Source organism: Staurois parvus, unplaced genomic scaffold, assembly GCF_062004578.1.
Source record: "Staurois parvus isolate SC_StPar_1 unplaced genomic scaffold, SC_StPar_1.0 ptg000303l, whole genome shotgun sequence".
NCBI classification, from domain to species: Eukaryota; Metazoa; Chordata; class Amphibia; order Anura; family Ranidae; genus Staurois; species Staurois parvus.
The window spans coordinates 12,339,352-12,358,728 of record NW_028318099.1 but is presented as its reverse complement, the minus strand read 5'-3'; the positions used below and the strand labels follow the sequence as shown (position 1 = coordinate 12,358,728).

General features: G+C 40.2%; 1 protein-coding gene across 1 annotated transcript in view; it reads right to left on the bottom strand.

The window, feature by feature from the left end:
* The window catches only part of HTRA1 (HtrA serine peptidase 1), a 45,504-nt gene that overhangs the window by 10,793 nt on the left and 15,334 nt on the right, over positions 1–19,377 (bottom strand). Inside the window, exons 5-7 of the mRNA XM_089683263.1 lie at positions 9,808–10,002; positions 6,003–6,035; positions 2,526–2,640 (exon numbers count right to left, since the gene is read on the bottom strand). Coding sequence (XP_089539389.1) covers positions 2,526–2,640; positions 6,003–6,035; positions 9,808–10,002 — 343 coding nt within the window. The remainder of the gene's footprint in view (positions 1–2,525; positions 2,641–6,002; positions 6,036–9,807; positions 10,003–19,377) is intronic.

Below are 19,377 nucleotides of genomic sequence, written 5' to 3'. Positions count from 1 at the left end.
GGCCAATCAGCACTGTCCAGACAGAGGGTTAGGACTTCCATATCCTCCTAGAGCAGAAAGAAATCTCCTCCTACAAGCTTTACCAGTGCTCTGCTGAAGTCACAAGACTGCTCTAACTGCTGATGAGAAAAGGAATATAGCAGTCTATATTTACTAAAATAATTGCATTTCCATGTTGTGTGTACTGAGGGAGATCAGATATAGTGAATGCAGGTTCCTGGGTTTAGTATCACTTTAACATGTAATATGATGTAAAAGGTGGAGTTAGCCCATAAGATAGTAAGGAATGATTAAAACCCTTATCAAGGTTTTGCTGTCTGTGACTTGCAGGGGAAATTTCCCTTCACTCCTTGACCTAGAGAAGCAACGAAATATAGGAGGAAATCTCCTCAAACTGAACAGAATTCCCATCTTAGGCTCAGTTCACACTATTGCAGGCGTTTGCTCGGGCAAATGAATGGGCTGCTGTGCCGCATTTCCTGCACAAAAATGTACCTTTTTAAAAATGTGACAGCAGGAAAACCTCATGGTCTTTTTGACCATGCGGTTTCACTGTGGTTCCCGGACTCACAATCGCGCTGCGGGCTAAGATGCATAATTTGGCTGTGTGAACCAGAACTTAAAAAGCTGTCATAAGAACAGGTGTCTCCACTAAAGGATTTTCTTTTGTAACTTGCTCTGAAGTCAAACTCCAATTTTTGGGATTTCCCTCACTTTCTGTCCTAGTGACAACAGTTACCAGGACAAATACTGAGGGTGAATCCTCCCAATGGGGACACACACAACAACAGAACTTGGCACAGGTCCTAAACCCTTTCCTACGCTATTCACTATCCATAAAATGCACTCACATGGTGAAAGACTAAAAAATGCTGGAGGTAAAATTCCAGCCATTTGCCTGCCCCCGCAGAACAGCAGGTGCCATATAGAGTGTGCTGTACAAGTGAATGGCTGTATATGGCCGTACCTTTGTAAATAGCAACACTTCGCCGCTTTCCCACCAAAGCCTGTAGAACGTATTTCCCAGACATAGAACTTCCTCATTCAAGCAATATGTTATATGAGCATGTGCGAGTAAATGGTGATGCACAAGAACATCGACATTTACAAGAGTGCAGCCACATACAACTATTCACTTGTATGGCAGGTTTTATATGGTATGTGCGGTTCACTGAGCATATTTTTTCACTTTCTTGTGCCAGTGCTTTCTGTTAGGGCTAGAAAAGCCTCTCAGCCTTCCTATGCCACAGGAACCCTTGGAATAATTTCCAGGCCTACTAAAATCCATTCATTGGTTGCCAGTGGAAAGAATACCCCCTTACAGTGGTGGCCAGAATGCCACCTTAACAGATAATTAAATAGATCATTGGTGTCATGTAGCTGGCTTTCCCAAGTGGCATTGGCCCTGACATTTTGCAGCAGAAACAGAAGGTCAATCAGCTACTCTTCAAGGAACCCCTAACAACCTCTGGAGGAACCCTAAGGTTCCATGGAAACTGGCTGAGAATAGCTGGGCTAGATTATCAAAGGGATTGACACAGAACCAGACAAGGATCAAGTATTTCACTTATTACTTGATTGAACAGGGCAATAGGACTCCAAAACATTGTGATGACTGCTCACTAGGCAGTATTGTGCCGATTCATAAATGTACATTTGTGAATATTGACTGACTGGGTTTTGCAGTGAAAAACAGTTACCTTTAAAGTGTAATATTATCCTTTCATTTTTTTTAGCAGCTGATTTCATCAAATACTGAATCTGTAGCTTCTTTATCCATTAATCCTTGCCTATCTTCTAGTTTAAACTGGTGCCATAACCATTGCCCCAGGTTTATTGTTTCAGGGTAGCTCCTTTCTCTTGCAACATCTTATGGAGCCACCCTTGCAAGCAGGTACTAGAGTTGTGCATCAACAGAAACATACAGCCCCATAGCCTAGGTTGAAAAGGGGCGAAAAACTGCTCTACTGCACCTCCCAAGCTAACAGACCAACTTCAGACTGCACCGTCCCCTATTAACTGTTGCCTATAAAGACTGGAAGTTCAGGGAAGCAGAACTGCCAGAGCAAGAGTCTGCAGCTTTGAAGTGCTGGAGTAAGAATTTGAAAAAATTGTTTACTGTGGAATGTTTATTTTATTGTGCTCAGATAAAAACCTCTGAGAATGTATTACTACTTTGCTGCATGTCGAGTTTATTATTCAAACTAGACAGATAGGCATTAAATCTACCTATTAATTTGCTTGTTGGTTTGGTGTCTAAACATCGGTTGGTATAATATGTGGACATAGTGCTGATCTGACATTGCTGTTTGCAGCAAAAGGATAGGTTACAACGTGTGTGGGACTGTTATTTCTATGCACTATGTTAATAACAGCCCTTTAATAAACCTGCCCATTGCTTTATTTACATTTAAGCCACAAACCAGTAAGTGGGCAGGCTGGCATGCACCATGTAATCTGGGATGATAAAAAGACGACTATTCACTAGAAGCATATAAAAGGTCAGATAGCGGCTTCACATTCACCTGCGGATTGCCTGCTGTGTGACTCGGCGAGAAATTTGCGGATTTTATCAGATGGGATAGCAAATGAGATGCCAGCAGTAACTTTTAGAGTGTTTATTCCGATCACTTCACCGTCCTGTGGTGAAAAGGGGAAAATGCCGGTTAATGAAGTGTGGTTGGCAAGTAGCGAGGAAACACTATCCCCGCCAGATGGAAACAACATTTCTAGATGACAGCTTGCAAGTTTTCAACATCAAGAGAGCACGGCTTAATAATAGCAATGTTCAACGTGTCCTGAGAGCATGGTTGTGGTGCTCAAGAAGTACGTTGATGATTTACCCATTGGGGGAAATTTACTAAAACTGGTGCACTTAAAATCTAGTGCAGCTGTGCATAGTAACCAATCAGCTTCTAACTTCAGCTTGTTCAATTAAGCTTTGACAATAAAACCTGGAAGCTGATTGAGATTTTCCATTCACCAGCTTTAGTAAATCTCCCTCATTGGGTCAAGTGATAGAATGGTCCTTGGTGTTTCATGTCTCATATCTTCTATATGTGCCTGTTGGTTTCTGTTTTACTCTGAGGTGAAAATTTTAATTTGTGTTCCAGCTGTAACCATGGAGGTATAACATCTAAAATGTCTATTTACAGCTTTAAAAAATAGTTCCAAGTATGGATATGTTTTTACATAGTTACTTTGTTCCAGCTTAAACCAATGTAACTATGTGCCTGGCCGATCCTCCTGAAAGCTGAAAATCACTGTAGGAGGCACCACTACTCCAGTGATCTCTACTTGAGTCCAGGTCCCATGCTGAGTGGCTGCTCTGCTGCTTACAGAACACAGGAGGTAACTCAATTGCACAAGCACAATTTACAGAACACTTTGCATTTTTTCAATGAATACAAATTGCTCCCTGACTGGGCTTATATTATATTGATCCAAGTTGAATACACAGCCCCAATAACTCACAGACAAGCACTCTGCTTCATTCCTTACCCATGCATGTGCAGTCCTCACTCTTTTGCAGCCCAGCTTTTTGGGAGAGTGAAACAGACCAGACTGGGTCAGTGTGGATGTATTACTCTAATGAGATCCCAGATGCTTAACTAAATTCCTTACTGGATTTAATAGTGCCCCCCCTATGTTCACATTTTAGTCCCCGTGTGAATCTTAAGCCTCTATGTAGTGCTAGGTCAAATCTATGATAACCTTGGCATTTTACAGACATGTCCTATCATGTTTTTGTCTTTTAAGTTAGATATGGATTTTGAGGTGCTCATTCCCTCTACACCCATGTTCTTTGGGGGATGGTTACTCACCAATGGATGGTATTAGATGTGCCCTAATTGTGATCATAGTTCATTGGTATTTGTCTTGTTACTTTTTCTTTCTTCCTTTTGCTGGATGTGGTCCTGAGAGGATGGTACATAGAATTTTTACAGTACTTCTCTGTGTACGTCTTTATTGCTTGCAAGTTAGACTTTGATTTGTATATCAGTTGATGTACTTTATCTGGCCTTTGGGCACAATGTGTTGAACTGCAATCTACCCTGTTATCATGCTGTATCACTGTCAGGACTTATCTTGCAAACACTGATCCTTTTTGATGTATGTGTGTTGTTGTTTTTTTGTACTATTGTCTTCCTCTGGATCAACTGTGGGTATAGGATTATAACTTTTTTTTTAATGGTTGAACTGGATAGATTTTTGTTTTTTTTCAGCCAGACTAACTATGTCTTGTACAAAATCTCAACAAACAGTGATTATATAATTAAAAAAAAAAAGAAATAGACCAGACTGCGCATGTGTGGGTAGGAAATGAAGCTGAGTGCTTGTTCCTAAGTTGCCAGAGCCATGCATCGAAATGCTCAATATGGCTTACCATATGCAGAACAGAAAGGGGAGTGCAATGGAAAAAGCAGCTTTAAAAGTTAGCAACCCTTTATAAAATGGAGGACTGGATATTAATGCGTGGACGATGTTATAATACATAGGGATTTTTGGGGAAAATTTAAATAAAAATGAACTAACCCCTTGAATGTTTAGAAGATGGGTTTCTCCATTGTTGATGAAACTCACCCTATCCTTAAGCCGTCCATAGACAGATCGAAATTTGACTAATTCCTGTACGGGCAGGCTGGTTGTACTGAAGTCGATCTATCAATAGAATTCAGTACAACCAGCCTGTTGGGGTTTTTTTTTTCGTTCGATTACTGCCAGCGGCTATTACTGTTGATTGGTCGATTATGCTATTTTTTTTCCTTCAACCTTTGGTATCAGGGAAGGGAAAAGGAAAAGAGAAAAGGAAGAGACGGGAGGGAGGGCAAGGGAGCAATGGAAGCAATGAAGGACATGGTAAAAAGGTGAAGACTACTCAGAAAGAAAGAGAAGGGTACAGATAAAGACAAAGATGAAGCAGGGGAGAGAAAGAAAGAGACATGGGATATGAATAAAGGTAAGGACACTTAGAACAAAACATGGATGGAAGTTGTTTCTTCTTTTTTGGGATGGATTTACGCAAAATCTTTAGAAGGTATATGAGATGAGTTTCTTTTTCTTTTTGTGGGTGGGTATCTTTATCTTATCAAGTGTAAGGAATGTTATTTTTAAACTTAGTTTAAATCATAATTTAAAGGAAAATGTCCTTAAAGGTAAGGACACTTAGAACAAGAGATGAAGAAAATTGGCAGAAGACTAAAGATAAAGAGAAGGAATGAAGAAAATAATATTGCACAGGTGAGACAGACATAAAGGGGGTTATTTACTAAAACTGGTGAGTGCAAAATCTGGTGCAGCCCTGGATAGAAACCCATCAGCTTCCAGGTTTTATTCTCAAAGGTTGATTAAACACACTTGAACAACTGAATTTAGAAGCTGATTGGGTACCATGCACAGCTACTCCAGAGTCTGTGTGCAACATTTTCAGTAAATCTACCCCAAAATGTGATCAAAGGGTCAGTAGGGAAGCAGTGAACCAGAGAGGGACACACCTAACAAAAAAAAAGCCTTAGTACATGAATAAAGGTAGGAACATTCAGGAAGAAAATACATATGGTGGTTGTGAATAAACACAGGGCTTGATGTTTTTTTTTTAAGTTTGTCGTCCCATCAAAGGTAATCCTTTTTCTATATTAATCTTTATTTTCTGCCTCCCACTAAAAAAGTTGCAACACTTCCGATACATGATGATTTCCTGTGCGGATTTACTTTTTAAATGATCAACATGTCAGTGGGATGGAAACTTACATTTTCCCCAGTGACTAAACATCCACAAAGTTTAGATCTATTGAACTTTTACATGTGTGAAGGGTTAGTCAGTCAGTGACACCAACTCCCTCTGAAAGTCTTGCCAACCACATACATCTGAGTCATACAGTAATGTAATGCCAGTACAGCTAACCTCCTGCCAGGCTCTATCAATCAACGTGTACTGACACCACATCATGGCTCTACACATAGAACCAGTACCTACAGGCAGGGAGGACATGAGCTCTTACCAGGTTCACAAGAGGTCCTCCTGAGTTTCCATACTGCAAGATAAACAGATACTTACAGTTAGTGCTGTCTCAGCTATTACATTCTTGTCTTCTTTTAGCACATTCATAGTAAAAATCAGACAGATAGACATGTTTTTCAGATACTAACCTGATGACATGAGAGGCATACAACTGTCACAATTTATTTGGACTAATTCTGCCTTGTCTGCCTTGAATTTACAGCTGATGTGTTTTTTTTTATTTTAGATGTGATCAGCTCCTGAAGTACTATTGAAATTTTTTCCTTTCTTTTTTTTGGGGGGATGTGTTGTCTCCTGTGGCAGACCAGTTTTGGAATGCCTCCTTGCTGATGCTTTGTAAGTGCAATGACTGTGATAATGTTTGAGTTACATCTTTGCAAATAATTGTATTTATATAATACTCAATTTATTTTTTTTGCATGTATTTTATTTCTAGGGTAGTAGTCCAACATATGCACCTTCTGCTTTTGAAAAAGGAAAAAACATGAAACATGTCAAGCTTTATCTGAATGGATAATGGCAACTCAAGGATGATTATATCTGTACCATTAGCCTGAATATTGGATACTTCCTCCATGAGTGTGGGGCCACCACCATAATTGACTTAAGGGTGCAGGATGCTACTATGTCTTATATAGCCGCTTTACTGCTACAGGGTAGCCGCTGTATGTAGGATAATGTATACAGTATATATATATATATATATATATATATATATATATGAATCTGCACTTCCTGGTAGGGCACACGCACCCCTAGCGGGCCGCTTCTGCTGTCATTAGTCACAGCAGAAGTTGACCAACGGGTGCTGGCCAATGGTTGATCACCGGTACCCACTGATGGGTAAGGAGAGAGACAGGACACAGCTCTGCCTATGCAAACAAGGCCGAGCTGTGTCCTGTCTGTGGCGATGTGCTGGATTTTGTTTCCCTGCAAAGCAGGGAATAAAATTCAGCACACCTCTTAGTAAAAACACTATATTATAGTACCCATATAAACACTGGTTAGGCACTGGTTAGGCACACATTTAACCCTTTGATCACCCTAGATGTTTAACCCCTTCCCAGCCAGTGGTATTAGTACAGTGACAGTGTATATTTTTAGCACTGATCACTGTATTAGTGCCACTGGTTTAGTGTCAGTTAGTATCAGTTAGTGTCAGATTGTCCATTGCAATATCGCAGTCCTGCTATAAGATGCTGATCACAGCCATTACTAATATAAAAAAAATTAAAAATTCCAGTATATATACCCTAGTTTGTAGACGCAATAACGTTTGCACAAACCTATCTTGTATGCTTATTGGGATTTTTTGTAGCAGAATACATATTGGCCTAAATTTATGAAGAAATTTGATTTTTTATATTTTTTATTGGATATGTTTTGAAGCAGAAAGTAAAAAATATTGGGGTGTTATTCTCAAAATTGTTGGTCTTTTTCGGTTTATAGCACAAAAAATAAAAAAAAAACAGAGGTGAACAAATACCACCAAAAGACAGCTCTATTTGTGGGGAAAAAATTAAATGAATTTAATTTACGTACAGCTTTGCATAACCGCACAATTGTCAGTTAAAGTAACATAGCGCCATACAGCAAAAAATGGCCTGGTCAGGAAGGGGGGTAAATCTTCCAGAGGTCATGTGGTTAATTTGTTTTTACTTTATTTTTAAATTGTTTTACTTAAAATTTTTAAAGTTTAAATTTTTTTATAACAATTGGTGTGGTGCCTATAAAGTCCATGGACTGCAGTCCAATGTTCATCATTTTCCTATTCAATTGACTTTAGTACCTGTCAGGGTAATGGTCTGTATTGTCTCATTCCCATTGTTTAATTGATTAGTAATCAGCCATGTGATATTATCTTAAAAGCTTAAAGAATAGGTTCGCCTTTGGGAACATGTTACATGTGCCACCCATTTTTAGGGTGGCACATGTAACATGTTCCCAGTCCTGCAGTTGCTCCCTGATCCCCCCACTCCCCACTCCCTGTGACTGCAAGTTGGGGATATTCTCCCCATACCTGCTGTCACTATCTGAAATAATTGTGTCCATGTTGGGGCTACACCCACATGTCGACGTCATTTATTTATAAATTCTGTGAGTGAATGAACTACAAGTACTGACAGCCTTTGCAGCTGTTGGCTTGTAGTTCTCAATGAACTACCACGGCGCTGTTGATGGCTCTAGGTAGTTCATTGCTGCTGATCCTGTCAGTGTGTAACTGTCTTCCCGTATGAGGTAAGAGCAGACAACTTACACTGACAGTCTGCAAGAGCCCTGCATTATACCCGCAATCTGCAGATCGTGAATGCAATGCTTTACAGGCTCCTAATACAAAAAATGCACATTTCTTTACCTGCAAAAGATGTGCATTTATTTATTTTTTTAAATGTGAATTTATCCTTTAACACCATATTTTAAACCAACCAGACTTTTTTTTATTTACAAACATACCATTATTGGATTCCAAAACATGGGATTCCAAATGGAGCATTGCAGCTAAGTAGCCTTAGTGGATTAAGGCACTGGACAGTGTGAGTTTTCTCCAAGTTTAATCTTCTGCTGATCAATATATACCTAGAACTGTGACAGTATACCTCCTTTTCTGTTTTGAGGCCTGTTTCACACCTATGCAAGTTGCGATTGATGCTTTGTGTTTTTTTCACACATGTTTTTTACACATTTTTAATTTGTTTTTGGTGTATTTTGCGTTTTTGGGAGGTGTCTGTTGTCCTGCAGAAGACCCCAGCAAAAACTCTGAAAACAAAAGCACTGCATTTTTTATGTGTTTGCATTGAAGTCTATGGAACCAAAAATGGAAAATGCTGCAAGAAAAAAGTCCCTGACCCTTTCCAAAAAAATGCACAGATGTGAAGGTGACCCAAAGGAAACTATGTAAAATGGACTGTAGTGCATTTCTGCTAAACTGAAAACACACTGAAAATTGCAGAGGCATGAATCAGGCCTCAGGGTCAGTTTAATTTGGAATGCATTATATAGTCTATTGGTCAGCTGCCTTCAGAGAAAGAAGGATGCACATTACAAAATCAAGACTTGTGACTGCTCTTTACAGCCCCTGCAGTCTCTTCGTTATTAAATTTCCCCGTAGCTGTGTCCTGATATCCAGGTAGTACAAAAAAGATAAACTTAATTTGTAAAATTGTTCTTTGGTGCTCTCACCTCTTGAACTGCTAGAACAATCAATGATCTCCTCATGGTAAACACAAACTCCTTGAAAAACGTGTTCTGCATAAAACATAGCTCAGAATTTACAGCTATATCAGACATAAGATTGGGCCATTGGAGTTGGTAAGATCTGAGGAAGACATTGGTGCTGGTAATGCCAAGTCGGGACACAAGCCATACTAAATGAGGTAATACATGATGAGATATTGTGGAAAAAAATGGGAAAAGGCTGAACATTGCAGGTGTCATGTGAGTTCCAGACAGAGAGTTTGGCCAGAGTGTACCACGGCAAGTGGATATGCAAATGTGTAAGAAGGGGAAAGCAGTTTATTTGCATATAAGAACAAATTCCTCCTGCGCTTATATGGAGTCTCTACCATATTATTACCATATGTTAACAGTTTATTTAAATAGGAGCCTGTTACTATCTATCTTACTATCTGTTACTATCTATCTTACTGCCAATGCCAGTTGTCAAGTTACAATTAAAATCACTAACATACAGTATATTAAAAAAAAAAAGAAAAAATAATTTTCAGACTCATAATTAGCATGCTTTGGCAAATGCTAAGGAGGTTCAATAACTATGAAGCACTCACATTTATGATAGCATCAGTTTGGATGTATTCCATATCAGAGTTCCTCAAGCCCAGTTCTTTCCCACCACGTTGTGCCGTGCTCACAATACCTGTTGTGACTGTATTCTGTAAAGAGAATGGACTTCCAATTGCCACAACAAACTCACCAGGCCGGAGATCTTCTGATCGACCCAATAGCAGCACAGGCAGCTTCCCCTGTAGAAAATGCAACACAAAGAAGATGATTATGGCACACCTGAGGGACATAATTTCTCACATCTATACCTGTCTATGGAAGTCATGAAGGATTTGGTTCTTAAAGGGATTAAAAAAAATATTCTCAGGAAAGGAAAACTGTTGAACTATGAATAGGAATCTGCTTGACACGAGATAAATGACTGAAGAAGGGGATACACTCTAAAGCTTGTCCTCAAAATTTAAAGCAGAACTTAAAGCAACTTAGAAAACCAACATTATTTCAGGGAAAGTGGGCAGTGCAAAAAAACTAAGGTTATCAGTTTTCCTACAACAGCAGAACTGTAGCCTTCCTAAGCACTTGCTTTAGAACACGCGTGGCAAACACACTTTCTCATGAATATACTGTAGTAACGTACAATCGGTCCACTCGCTGCTGGGCTGAAGTTGGACAAGTTGTTTCAGTTCGTATTTAAATTTGAACTAATTTTTGGTTATTTTGTAATTCGGATGTATCCAAATCTCAATAAAATTCATTTTGCTTTGTTTTCTAATTCCAAATGATCAGTACGAAAACGTATCGCCCAATCCGAATTGTGTGAAGAATAGCTGGTTGTTAAGGAGAGGGCCGGGAAGTCGGCTGCTGCATCCTTAACAACCAATGGCTCATCAGCTGTCAGTGGGTTTCCCGACTGACACCTGAATGTAAACAAAAGAATGTCAGCAATGAAAAGAACAAAATGTGGGGGTCTGACATGGATTTTAAGGGGAACCCCATGCCAAAAAAAAAAAAGTGGGGTCTCCCCCAAAATCTATACCACACCCTTATTCAAGCATGCAGCCCAGCAGGTCAGGAAAGGAGGGGGTAAAGCAAGCAAGACCCTCCCCAAACCATACCAGGCCGCATGCCCTCAACATGGGCCCCCTCCAAATCACCTTATTCTCATGTTAATCGCAACCCTTCCTCACAACCCTGGGCTGTGGTTGTGGGGGTCTGTGGGCTAGGGGCTTATCAGAATCTGGAGGCCCCCTTTAACAAGGGGGCCCCAGATCCTCCCCCATGTAAATGAGTATGAGGTACATAGAACCCCTACTCATTCACCAAAAAAGTAAGTAAAAACACATTATCAGTTTTTAATAAGACCTTTATTAAAACACACCCAACAAAGGCTCCCGCCATCTGACAGCAGCGCCATCTGCCACTTTTTTATATTCCTTATTTTTCATTGTCGACATTCTTTTGTCTACATTCAGCTGTCAGTGCGGAAATCCACTGACAGCTGATGAGTCATCAGATGTTAAGGACGCACAGGCCGGCTTCCCGACCCTCTCCTTAACAACCAACTATTTTTCCCACAGAATTTGGAGCAGTAGATTCGAATTAGAATTGTTCTGAAAATTTGAAATTCGTTAGAAAATTAATAAACTAAACTAAACTAAACAAATTCCAAATCAAATCTATGAAAGGAAACTAGTAATATAATGAAATTAAACAAAACGAAACAAATTTTTCTTTTCTGCACATGTCTAGCTTAATACTTAAAGCAAACTCCCCCATTCATCCATGTCTTCAAGCTTTATTTTGCTGAGAAATCACTTAGGAACACATCCCCTAGCATTTCTGGCGGCGGCCATCTTGAGTGAGGGCAGATGATTCATGTAGCATTTACTTCCTGGAATCCATTTGCCCTTAGCTCAGGCATAAAGGCAGGAGGGTGTCCTCAACTGAGAAAACACCTCCTCCAGACTCCTGAGATGGATGACATCATTTGCCTAGACACTGAAACCAGTAAGTAACTAAAGAAATGGAAAAACAACTGTTTAAAACAAGTAAATATCATATACTATCCTATCTATTTACTATTGCTAGCAGCATAAGGATTCAAAATAGTCAATGTTAATTGAGAGAGTGAAGTTCCACTTTAAGTATCTGAAGTGTACTTTAAGAGCAATCTCAGTTCAGGTTAGTAAATATTAATCAGGTATTGTAAATATGTAACATATTAAAAAGCTAGATTGACACTGTTCCCTGTGAATGGTGCGGATGTGGTAATGCACACGTGTAGGTGTAAGTGAGCCTATAAAGTTTCACTTTGTATTTCACTTCCAAGGGAACCACCTGTCGGGTAAGGAATCCCCCAACATCTGAGACTACTATACACATGGAATTAACAGATAAGCCAACCACTGGGGACAACTGTGCCCATCTTTATGACCTCAAAAGCCAGGGAAGTCTGAATTGTAAATAGGCATTCCTTAAAGAAGCATCCCCGGGTGTTGTCCAACATGACTCAGTGGCTATATTAGGACAGGCAACATTATGTACGATATATACAGATTAGCACACTGTTATTAGGTGGAATCTTTTTCATAATTGAGGAGAAATAGGAGGGCACTTTATAACTCTTATTATTGCTTGCCATATTATGCCTATGGAAGATAACTGTCTGGGTGAGTGGTGACCAGGGGCAGACTGACCATTTGGAAACTTGGGCACTGCCCGAGGGCCCGGGGTCAGTAGGGGGCCTCATGAGATGCCCCTGGTACCTTTTTCATAGGCTTTTTTGAGTTTGGGCAAGGACACAGGGGCCCCATGATCCCCTATTGCCGGGGGGCCCCATGAGTTGTCAGTCCACCCCTGGTGGTGACATTCCCATCCCTTGTGGTTCTTAGGCTCAGTCATCTCTTGTGGGACTGGATCTGTGTGCATAAAAGGCATGGTAAACATATTTTAATCTGGCTGCTGTGTTGTTGCATTGCTAAATGAAGAATGGTTACCCTCTGGTTTTCCTGAAGAAGTAGAATTTTTATGGCCAAAAAATGCATCGAGAGTGTCTACTATAGCCCCATCAGCCAATCACATGGCAGCATTTAGGCTTCTGGATGTAGTGAAGATAACCTGGTGAAGTTCAAATCGAGCATCAGAATGGTGAAGAAAGGGGATTTAAGTGACTTTGAACGTGGCATGTTTGTTGGTGCCAGATGGGCTGATCTGAGTATTTCAAAAACTGCTGATCTACTGGGATTTTCACACACAACCATCTCTAAGGTTTATAGAGAATGGTCCTAAAAAGAGAATATATCCAGTGAGCGGCAGTTGTGTGGAAGAGAATGCCTTTTTGATGTCAGAGGTCAGAGGAGAATGAGCAGACTGGTTCAAGATGATAGAAAGGCAACAGTAACTCATGTCAATTTGAAACAGAATCTCTAAGGAATGTTTCCAACACTTTGTTGAATCTATGCCACAAAGAATTAAGGTCTGGTTCACACTATAGAAACGCAGTCCAGATGTGTTCCAGATGCATTTCTGCATGCGCATTTTTGACGCCTTTTTTTCGCGTTCTGGTGCATTTTTGATGCATTCCAATTAATTTTTTTCCCTCTCTTTTTCTTCAATTTAAATAGGGGCATGTGCATTCCAGTGCGTTTGTGGTGTGTTTTGGTACATTCCAGTGCATTCCAATGTGTTTTTGATGAGTTTTACAGCGTTCCAGTTCTGTGCAGGAAAAATGCATTCTGTTCTGCTTTTTTTTTTGCATCCGGAACGCACTGGAACTGCAAGCACTGATGTGAACTATGGCATTGACAACCATATAATCTACATTCTGTGCATTTTGGATGCAGAAAAAAAGCACAGTGAAACACATGTAGTGTGAACTGCCCTAAGGCAGTTCTGAAGGCAATAGGGGGTCCAACCCAGAACTAGCAAGGTGTACCTAATAAAGTGGCTGGTGAGTGTATTATAATGGGGTTACTCATATGGATGGGGTGTATGAGCAATATAAGACTGTAACTTGTACCAGCCTGTTTTAGCTTGCAGATTTTAATCAAATAATATTAAATACTACATTATATTGAGTTTATGATTTTGCAGTATCTTTAACGTTAAGGTCACCTATCATATAACACATGCATTGCTGTTTGTTTTGCCTTTAAATAATTTTGTCCTTATCTCATTTCGTGGCTAGGGGTAACTCTATGTAGTTAGTCGCACCCTTCTTCATGCTTTAGCCTCCATTCACCACATGTACTGCATTCTGCTAACACACTGATTTTTTTACCTATCTGATGTTCATCTGTTATAGTCTGCACAAGTTTTGGATTAAAGCTTTCTATGATCTGCAAGATGTCATTTGGATTGATTTACTGTCTGCCATGCTACTGAGACTGTAAGTTAAGCTATCTCACCACAACTAGACCAGTTATAGAGATCACACTTTCAGTGCTTAGTTTGCAGAAGCAAAACATCACCTTTTCCACAAAATAGCCTATGCAGTCAAGAGCCCCCAGTATATATTAAAAAATCTGTTCAGCTTTGTAAAATAATTAATTGTATTGTTTTACCTGTAGGACATTTGGGTACCCTCAGAAGCCTGCTTAAAAATTTCTAGTTAGCTACATCCATGTCCTGACTTGTTGCTAAGACATGAAAACCACTGGATGCCCACTCCCAGGATTGCAAGAATGAAAAACAATGGTTTTTGCATGCTATCAACAATGCAAGATGTGGGAGTTGCTAACTAGGAGTTTTTCAGCCAGGTTTCTGAGGGGACCCAAATAGCCTACGGGTAAAACAATAACATTAATGATCATTTTATAATGCTGAGGCCCCTTGAATGCATAGGCTATTTTCTGGAAAAGTTCAACTCAGCTTTGAAATTTTCAAAAAATCTTATTGTTTGTATCAATGTCTTTCACATTAAACTGTAGTTCATAGATGTGAACCAGCCACATAGAAAAGCTGTGATCTCTACTTAGCATGCCTTTTTCATACAGCAAAATAGTGCTGTAGTGTGAATAGGCCCTAGTGATCAAAGTATTGTCTGAAAGTAATGTTTAATTAGAAAAAGGTGTTGTTATTCAACACATCAATGTTGCCTGGCAATACGAATCTGAAAAAAAGGACACATATTGTTCCCATAACTCTGCTTGCCACATCATTTTGCCTAAGTCTTATAAGCAAAAGTAACAGCACAAGGCCAAGGCTCAGGACGCACAGTCAATCTTCATTCTCCATGAACTGCCATTGCTCTCAGCCAAAAAACAGCTGCCTATGAGTCATATGAGCAATCAAACATCTAAAAAAGAGAAGGATTACTAGAAACATTAAACATGTCATCTCATCAGAATCGTGACACCTGGATGGGAGTACAGAGCTGTCATTTCACACATCAAAAAATGGTGACCTTTGTAGTTTCCGCCCTGATTTATTGCAGTACGAGACAAGTCAATAACATTATCATGGGAGGTTCTTTGATGATGGCTCACTTTTATTTTGGTTTTTATTAGAGTGTATTAGAGTGTCAGCCAGATATTGTGTTCCTGGTCTAGTCACGTCTCCAGTTTGAATTGTTTTTATTTACAAGCAAATGCTTGAAATCCATCCGCTTAATGATATCAACTAAGAATGACGAGTCAAAGTGAATCATTCACAGCTGTGTCCCCACATGTTGAAATAAATCTGTCTACTTATTTATAAACTTAAACGGAGTAATTTACTGTACAGATGAAGAATAAACCATGCATGTATCAGGAATATACGCGTTATATAATGACAAAAATGTAAGGAAATGCTGGAAATTATTACATGGAAATGTGTTTCCATATGTCTGCACTTTACTAGACTTTAAAATAAAAGTATAGCCAAAGCTACTGGAAGGATCCCAACAATATTGTCAGATTCCATCAGGTTGCCTGATTGGCAGCTGGTTCCACCTCTCAGCACACAAATGAGCCGGAGAGGATGCAACTCCTCCCCAGGTCACTGAAACAACCCTGCTGCAAGATCATTAATTTAAAATAAAATTAAAAATACATGAGATTATATGTGCATTTAGCTTGTTTGGTGCATATTATTTACCAGTAAATCATTATTTGTGTAAAAACCTAAAAGCCCTGAGACTGTTGTTGGACGTTGCTATCTTGGATGTAATGTCAGCAGCCCCAGCAGACTCAGAGCTCAAGTGACTACGATAGGCCAGTGGGGATTCTTCCTCTCCCTTGACGCTGAAAAGGAGTTTGACAGGGTGGCCTGGAACTACATGGAATTGGCTCTTCATTTCTTAGGCTACAAGGCAAATGCTGCTCTTGGATTATGGCCCTCTTTGCTTCTCCTCAGGCTAGGGTCAGAGCCAAGGTCCACCTGTCAGACACAGGGGCGTATTTACCGCATGGCAAACAAGGTGTTTGCCTATGGTGCCATTTTTCAGGGGGGCAGCACAAAACCAAAATACACCACTGATCAGACATTTTTTGAATTTACAATGGTACGCGTCACCGGTGTTTCACCTTTCACCCATCTTGTTTATTATCACCTTGGAGCCTTTCCTTAGGCAGATAAGGGCAAATCCTCTGATTAAAGGAATCTCTATGAGGGGAAGTGAGCTTAAATTGGCCGCATTTGCGGATGACGTCTTATTGTTCCTGTCTGCTCCCCGCACTTCTCTACCTGCCCTACTGGGGGCTTTCGCCCATTTCAATTTTTGTGGGTGGAAGGACGCTATACCTACATAGGGATCCAGCTATCGAATGATTTGTCCAACAGTTGGAATTTCCTTTCTTGTGTATCTAGAATTACTCAGGATCTTCAACACTGGGGTAAACCCTGTTACTCTGGGTTGGCAGGGCATCCGTTCTCAAAATGAAGATTTTATAACGCCTGTTGTATTTGTTTCAGACTGATCCTATCCTATCTCCATTTGGGCTTCTTTCTTTTCGTCTCTGTGCAATATCATGCTTATTTTCTTATGGCAAAGGAAGTCCCATTGTTAGGACATGCTCTCTTATCCCTTCTTAAGCTCAGAGGTGGCATTGGCCTTCCTGGTCTTAAGAAATACTATTGGGCCTGCTATCTGAACAGAGTGGTCAATTGGTCAATTCACCAACGGGTGAAGCATGGGTAACCATAAAGCAGCTGTATTCTCCCATTCTGCTGGATACTATCCCATGCCTCCCCTCCTCTGCGGCTTATCGTCTGATCAAGACCCATCCTATTATCGGCCCTATGCTCCGGGTTTTTACCCTAGCGTGCAAACAGTTTGCTGCCTCCTCGCAGAAGGGCTCACTTATGCCTCTCCGCTTGAACCCAGACTTCCTCTCTGGACTTTTGGGATGGTTTTTGGATGATATGTGGCCCAAACCCAATATGTGCACCAATCACTTCTTTGACCGGGGATGTTTCTTAGACAGGACAGCGGTGCCTACCTCATCCCCTGATTTCTCAATACCTTTCTAGGCCTATTTCCAGGTTGGACAATTTCACATTTTTGGATTCCTGGGCTCGTCCCATCTCCTACCAATGACCCAAAAACAGCTTCTTAAAATGTTACTATGCACCGTGTCATTTCAATACATGTGCTTATTTTTATATTACTTGCAACAATCTTGTTCTTTAATAAAGCTTTTATGGAAAAAACACAAACACACACACCCCTCACTTTTTCCCCTTTTTTTCTGGTCTTCCCCTCTTTTTATCTTTAACCCTCCTCTGGGAGTGAGGAAGAAAGACCCAGACTTGGTGTGGCAACATTTATTTCTTTCCTATCCCCTCCCTTTTTAAAGGGTCAGTGTGATGATCGCGGCGTCAGACCCCTGAACTTCTCACCAAACTCGTGACCGAAGGACTAGCCAATCTAAACCGTGATGTCACGTGCATAACAATGCCACGCCTAGCTGCACCCTGCACAATGATTTCCCAGCTCACTGGACCTCCAATCGATGTACCGGCAACCTGAATGCCATTAAACCTTCACACTGCCACCACCTCCTTTTTGTACAGAGAAAGAGGAAACTCGGCAATACCAGCAATAACACTACAATGGTTGAGATAATCATCTGTATAGCGCTGTCACTGCAGACAGGTTATACAGAGGGTTAAACAAACACGGTAGCACTCTTTTAGAGGCAGGAATTCGTAAATTGCATTAAGGAGCTTTAGAAACAGTTCAACACTTTCAGAAAGAAAGATTTATTACTAAAAGGTCAAAAGGGTGCAATAAAAATTTACAGAAAAAAGATGTAACCAATATATATATAAATATACAGAGAACAACAGCACAGTAAAAGAGGTAACAGAAAGGAGGTTAAAGGGTTAAAGTACTTGCCAATCAGCCTTGGGTTAAGCAGATCAAGTTTCAGAGTGAAAGGGCACGTCTCCCAAGTTGGTTCTGATGTTAAAAGGGAGAATTCTTCAACTTACTCTCTTAGGCCTGACAGCCCATTTTGTAGTCCCCCAGCAGGGGGTGGCTCTAAAGCCAAGGACCAATGCTTCATTTAGGGAGGGAAGGTCTGTGCGTAGACCTAAACTAGAGGCAAAATCTCTCATAGTTCATATTTTGGCTCATAACTTTTCCTATGCACAAGGGACATTCCACCCGTGGGTAGATTACTATGCAGACGCATCTGAGGAATGGTTAGATATGAAATATGAAATACATATTTGAAGGGTTCAAGAGATGTAATTTTCTGCTTTTCTAGGTATTCCAGTCAGGGAGTGTGACCTATCAAACTGTTTGTTTTCTCGTGGGCAATCTGAAGAGGCCTGTATTTTATGTAAGGGGATATAGGGGAAAAATGGATTTTAAAAGTGTTAGCTAGTCTCTACTCCTCTGGAATGTGTTCGAACTCAGGGGAAGGCTTGGGTGATCTTTTTACGATGTGCTAGATTGCACAGGTTCTTTGGACAGGGAGGCCCCAGCTTCCTTGAGGGTATTATAGCTCGGGGCTCCCTGCTGTGCTCTGGCCTCCTGTGACACTGCCAACACACAGGCCATATGTCACTGTGGCTGAACAGAGAGGAAGAATGTGAATGAGGGGGATATGTTTGTACAATACGGAGGATCCTTTGCCAAGATGGAGATTGGAGCCAAAATGGTTGAACCGCGTCCATCTCTGTGGGCATGATTGCTATAGTCAGTACTGTGTTTTATCTTATCCCTTTTCCAAAAATCAGTGGTTGAAACTGCTTAATTTTGCTACTTCTCTTTAAGACTATGCCATCTCTGTATTTGTTACAATATATAACATAATTGTGCAGCAGGAAAATTTCTCATGCTTTGTACTATGGTTGGACGTACTTTGTACATGTTTATTTTTTTAGAAATTAAATGTTCTTTAAACAGCCTACTAAACAATTTACTGATCAAAAACATTTTTTAAGTATATGTGAATAATGGTATAAGTTTTGAGTGAGATTTTGGAGTCCTATCTATTTTACAGTGCTGCATTACAGGTAAAGTTTACGTTAACAGGATGAGGGTAAGGGACTGATATGAATGTACAATATATATATGTACAGCGCTGCGTAAACTGGCCGCGCTATACAAGTACCTGAAATAAATAAATAAATATCACTTGATATATTCCTGTAAAACAGAAATGCTTTGAAATGTGGATAAT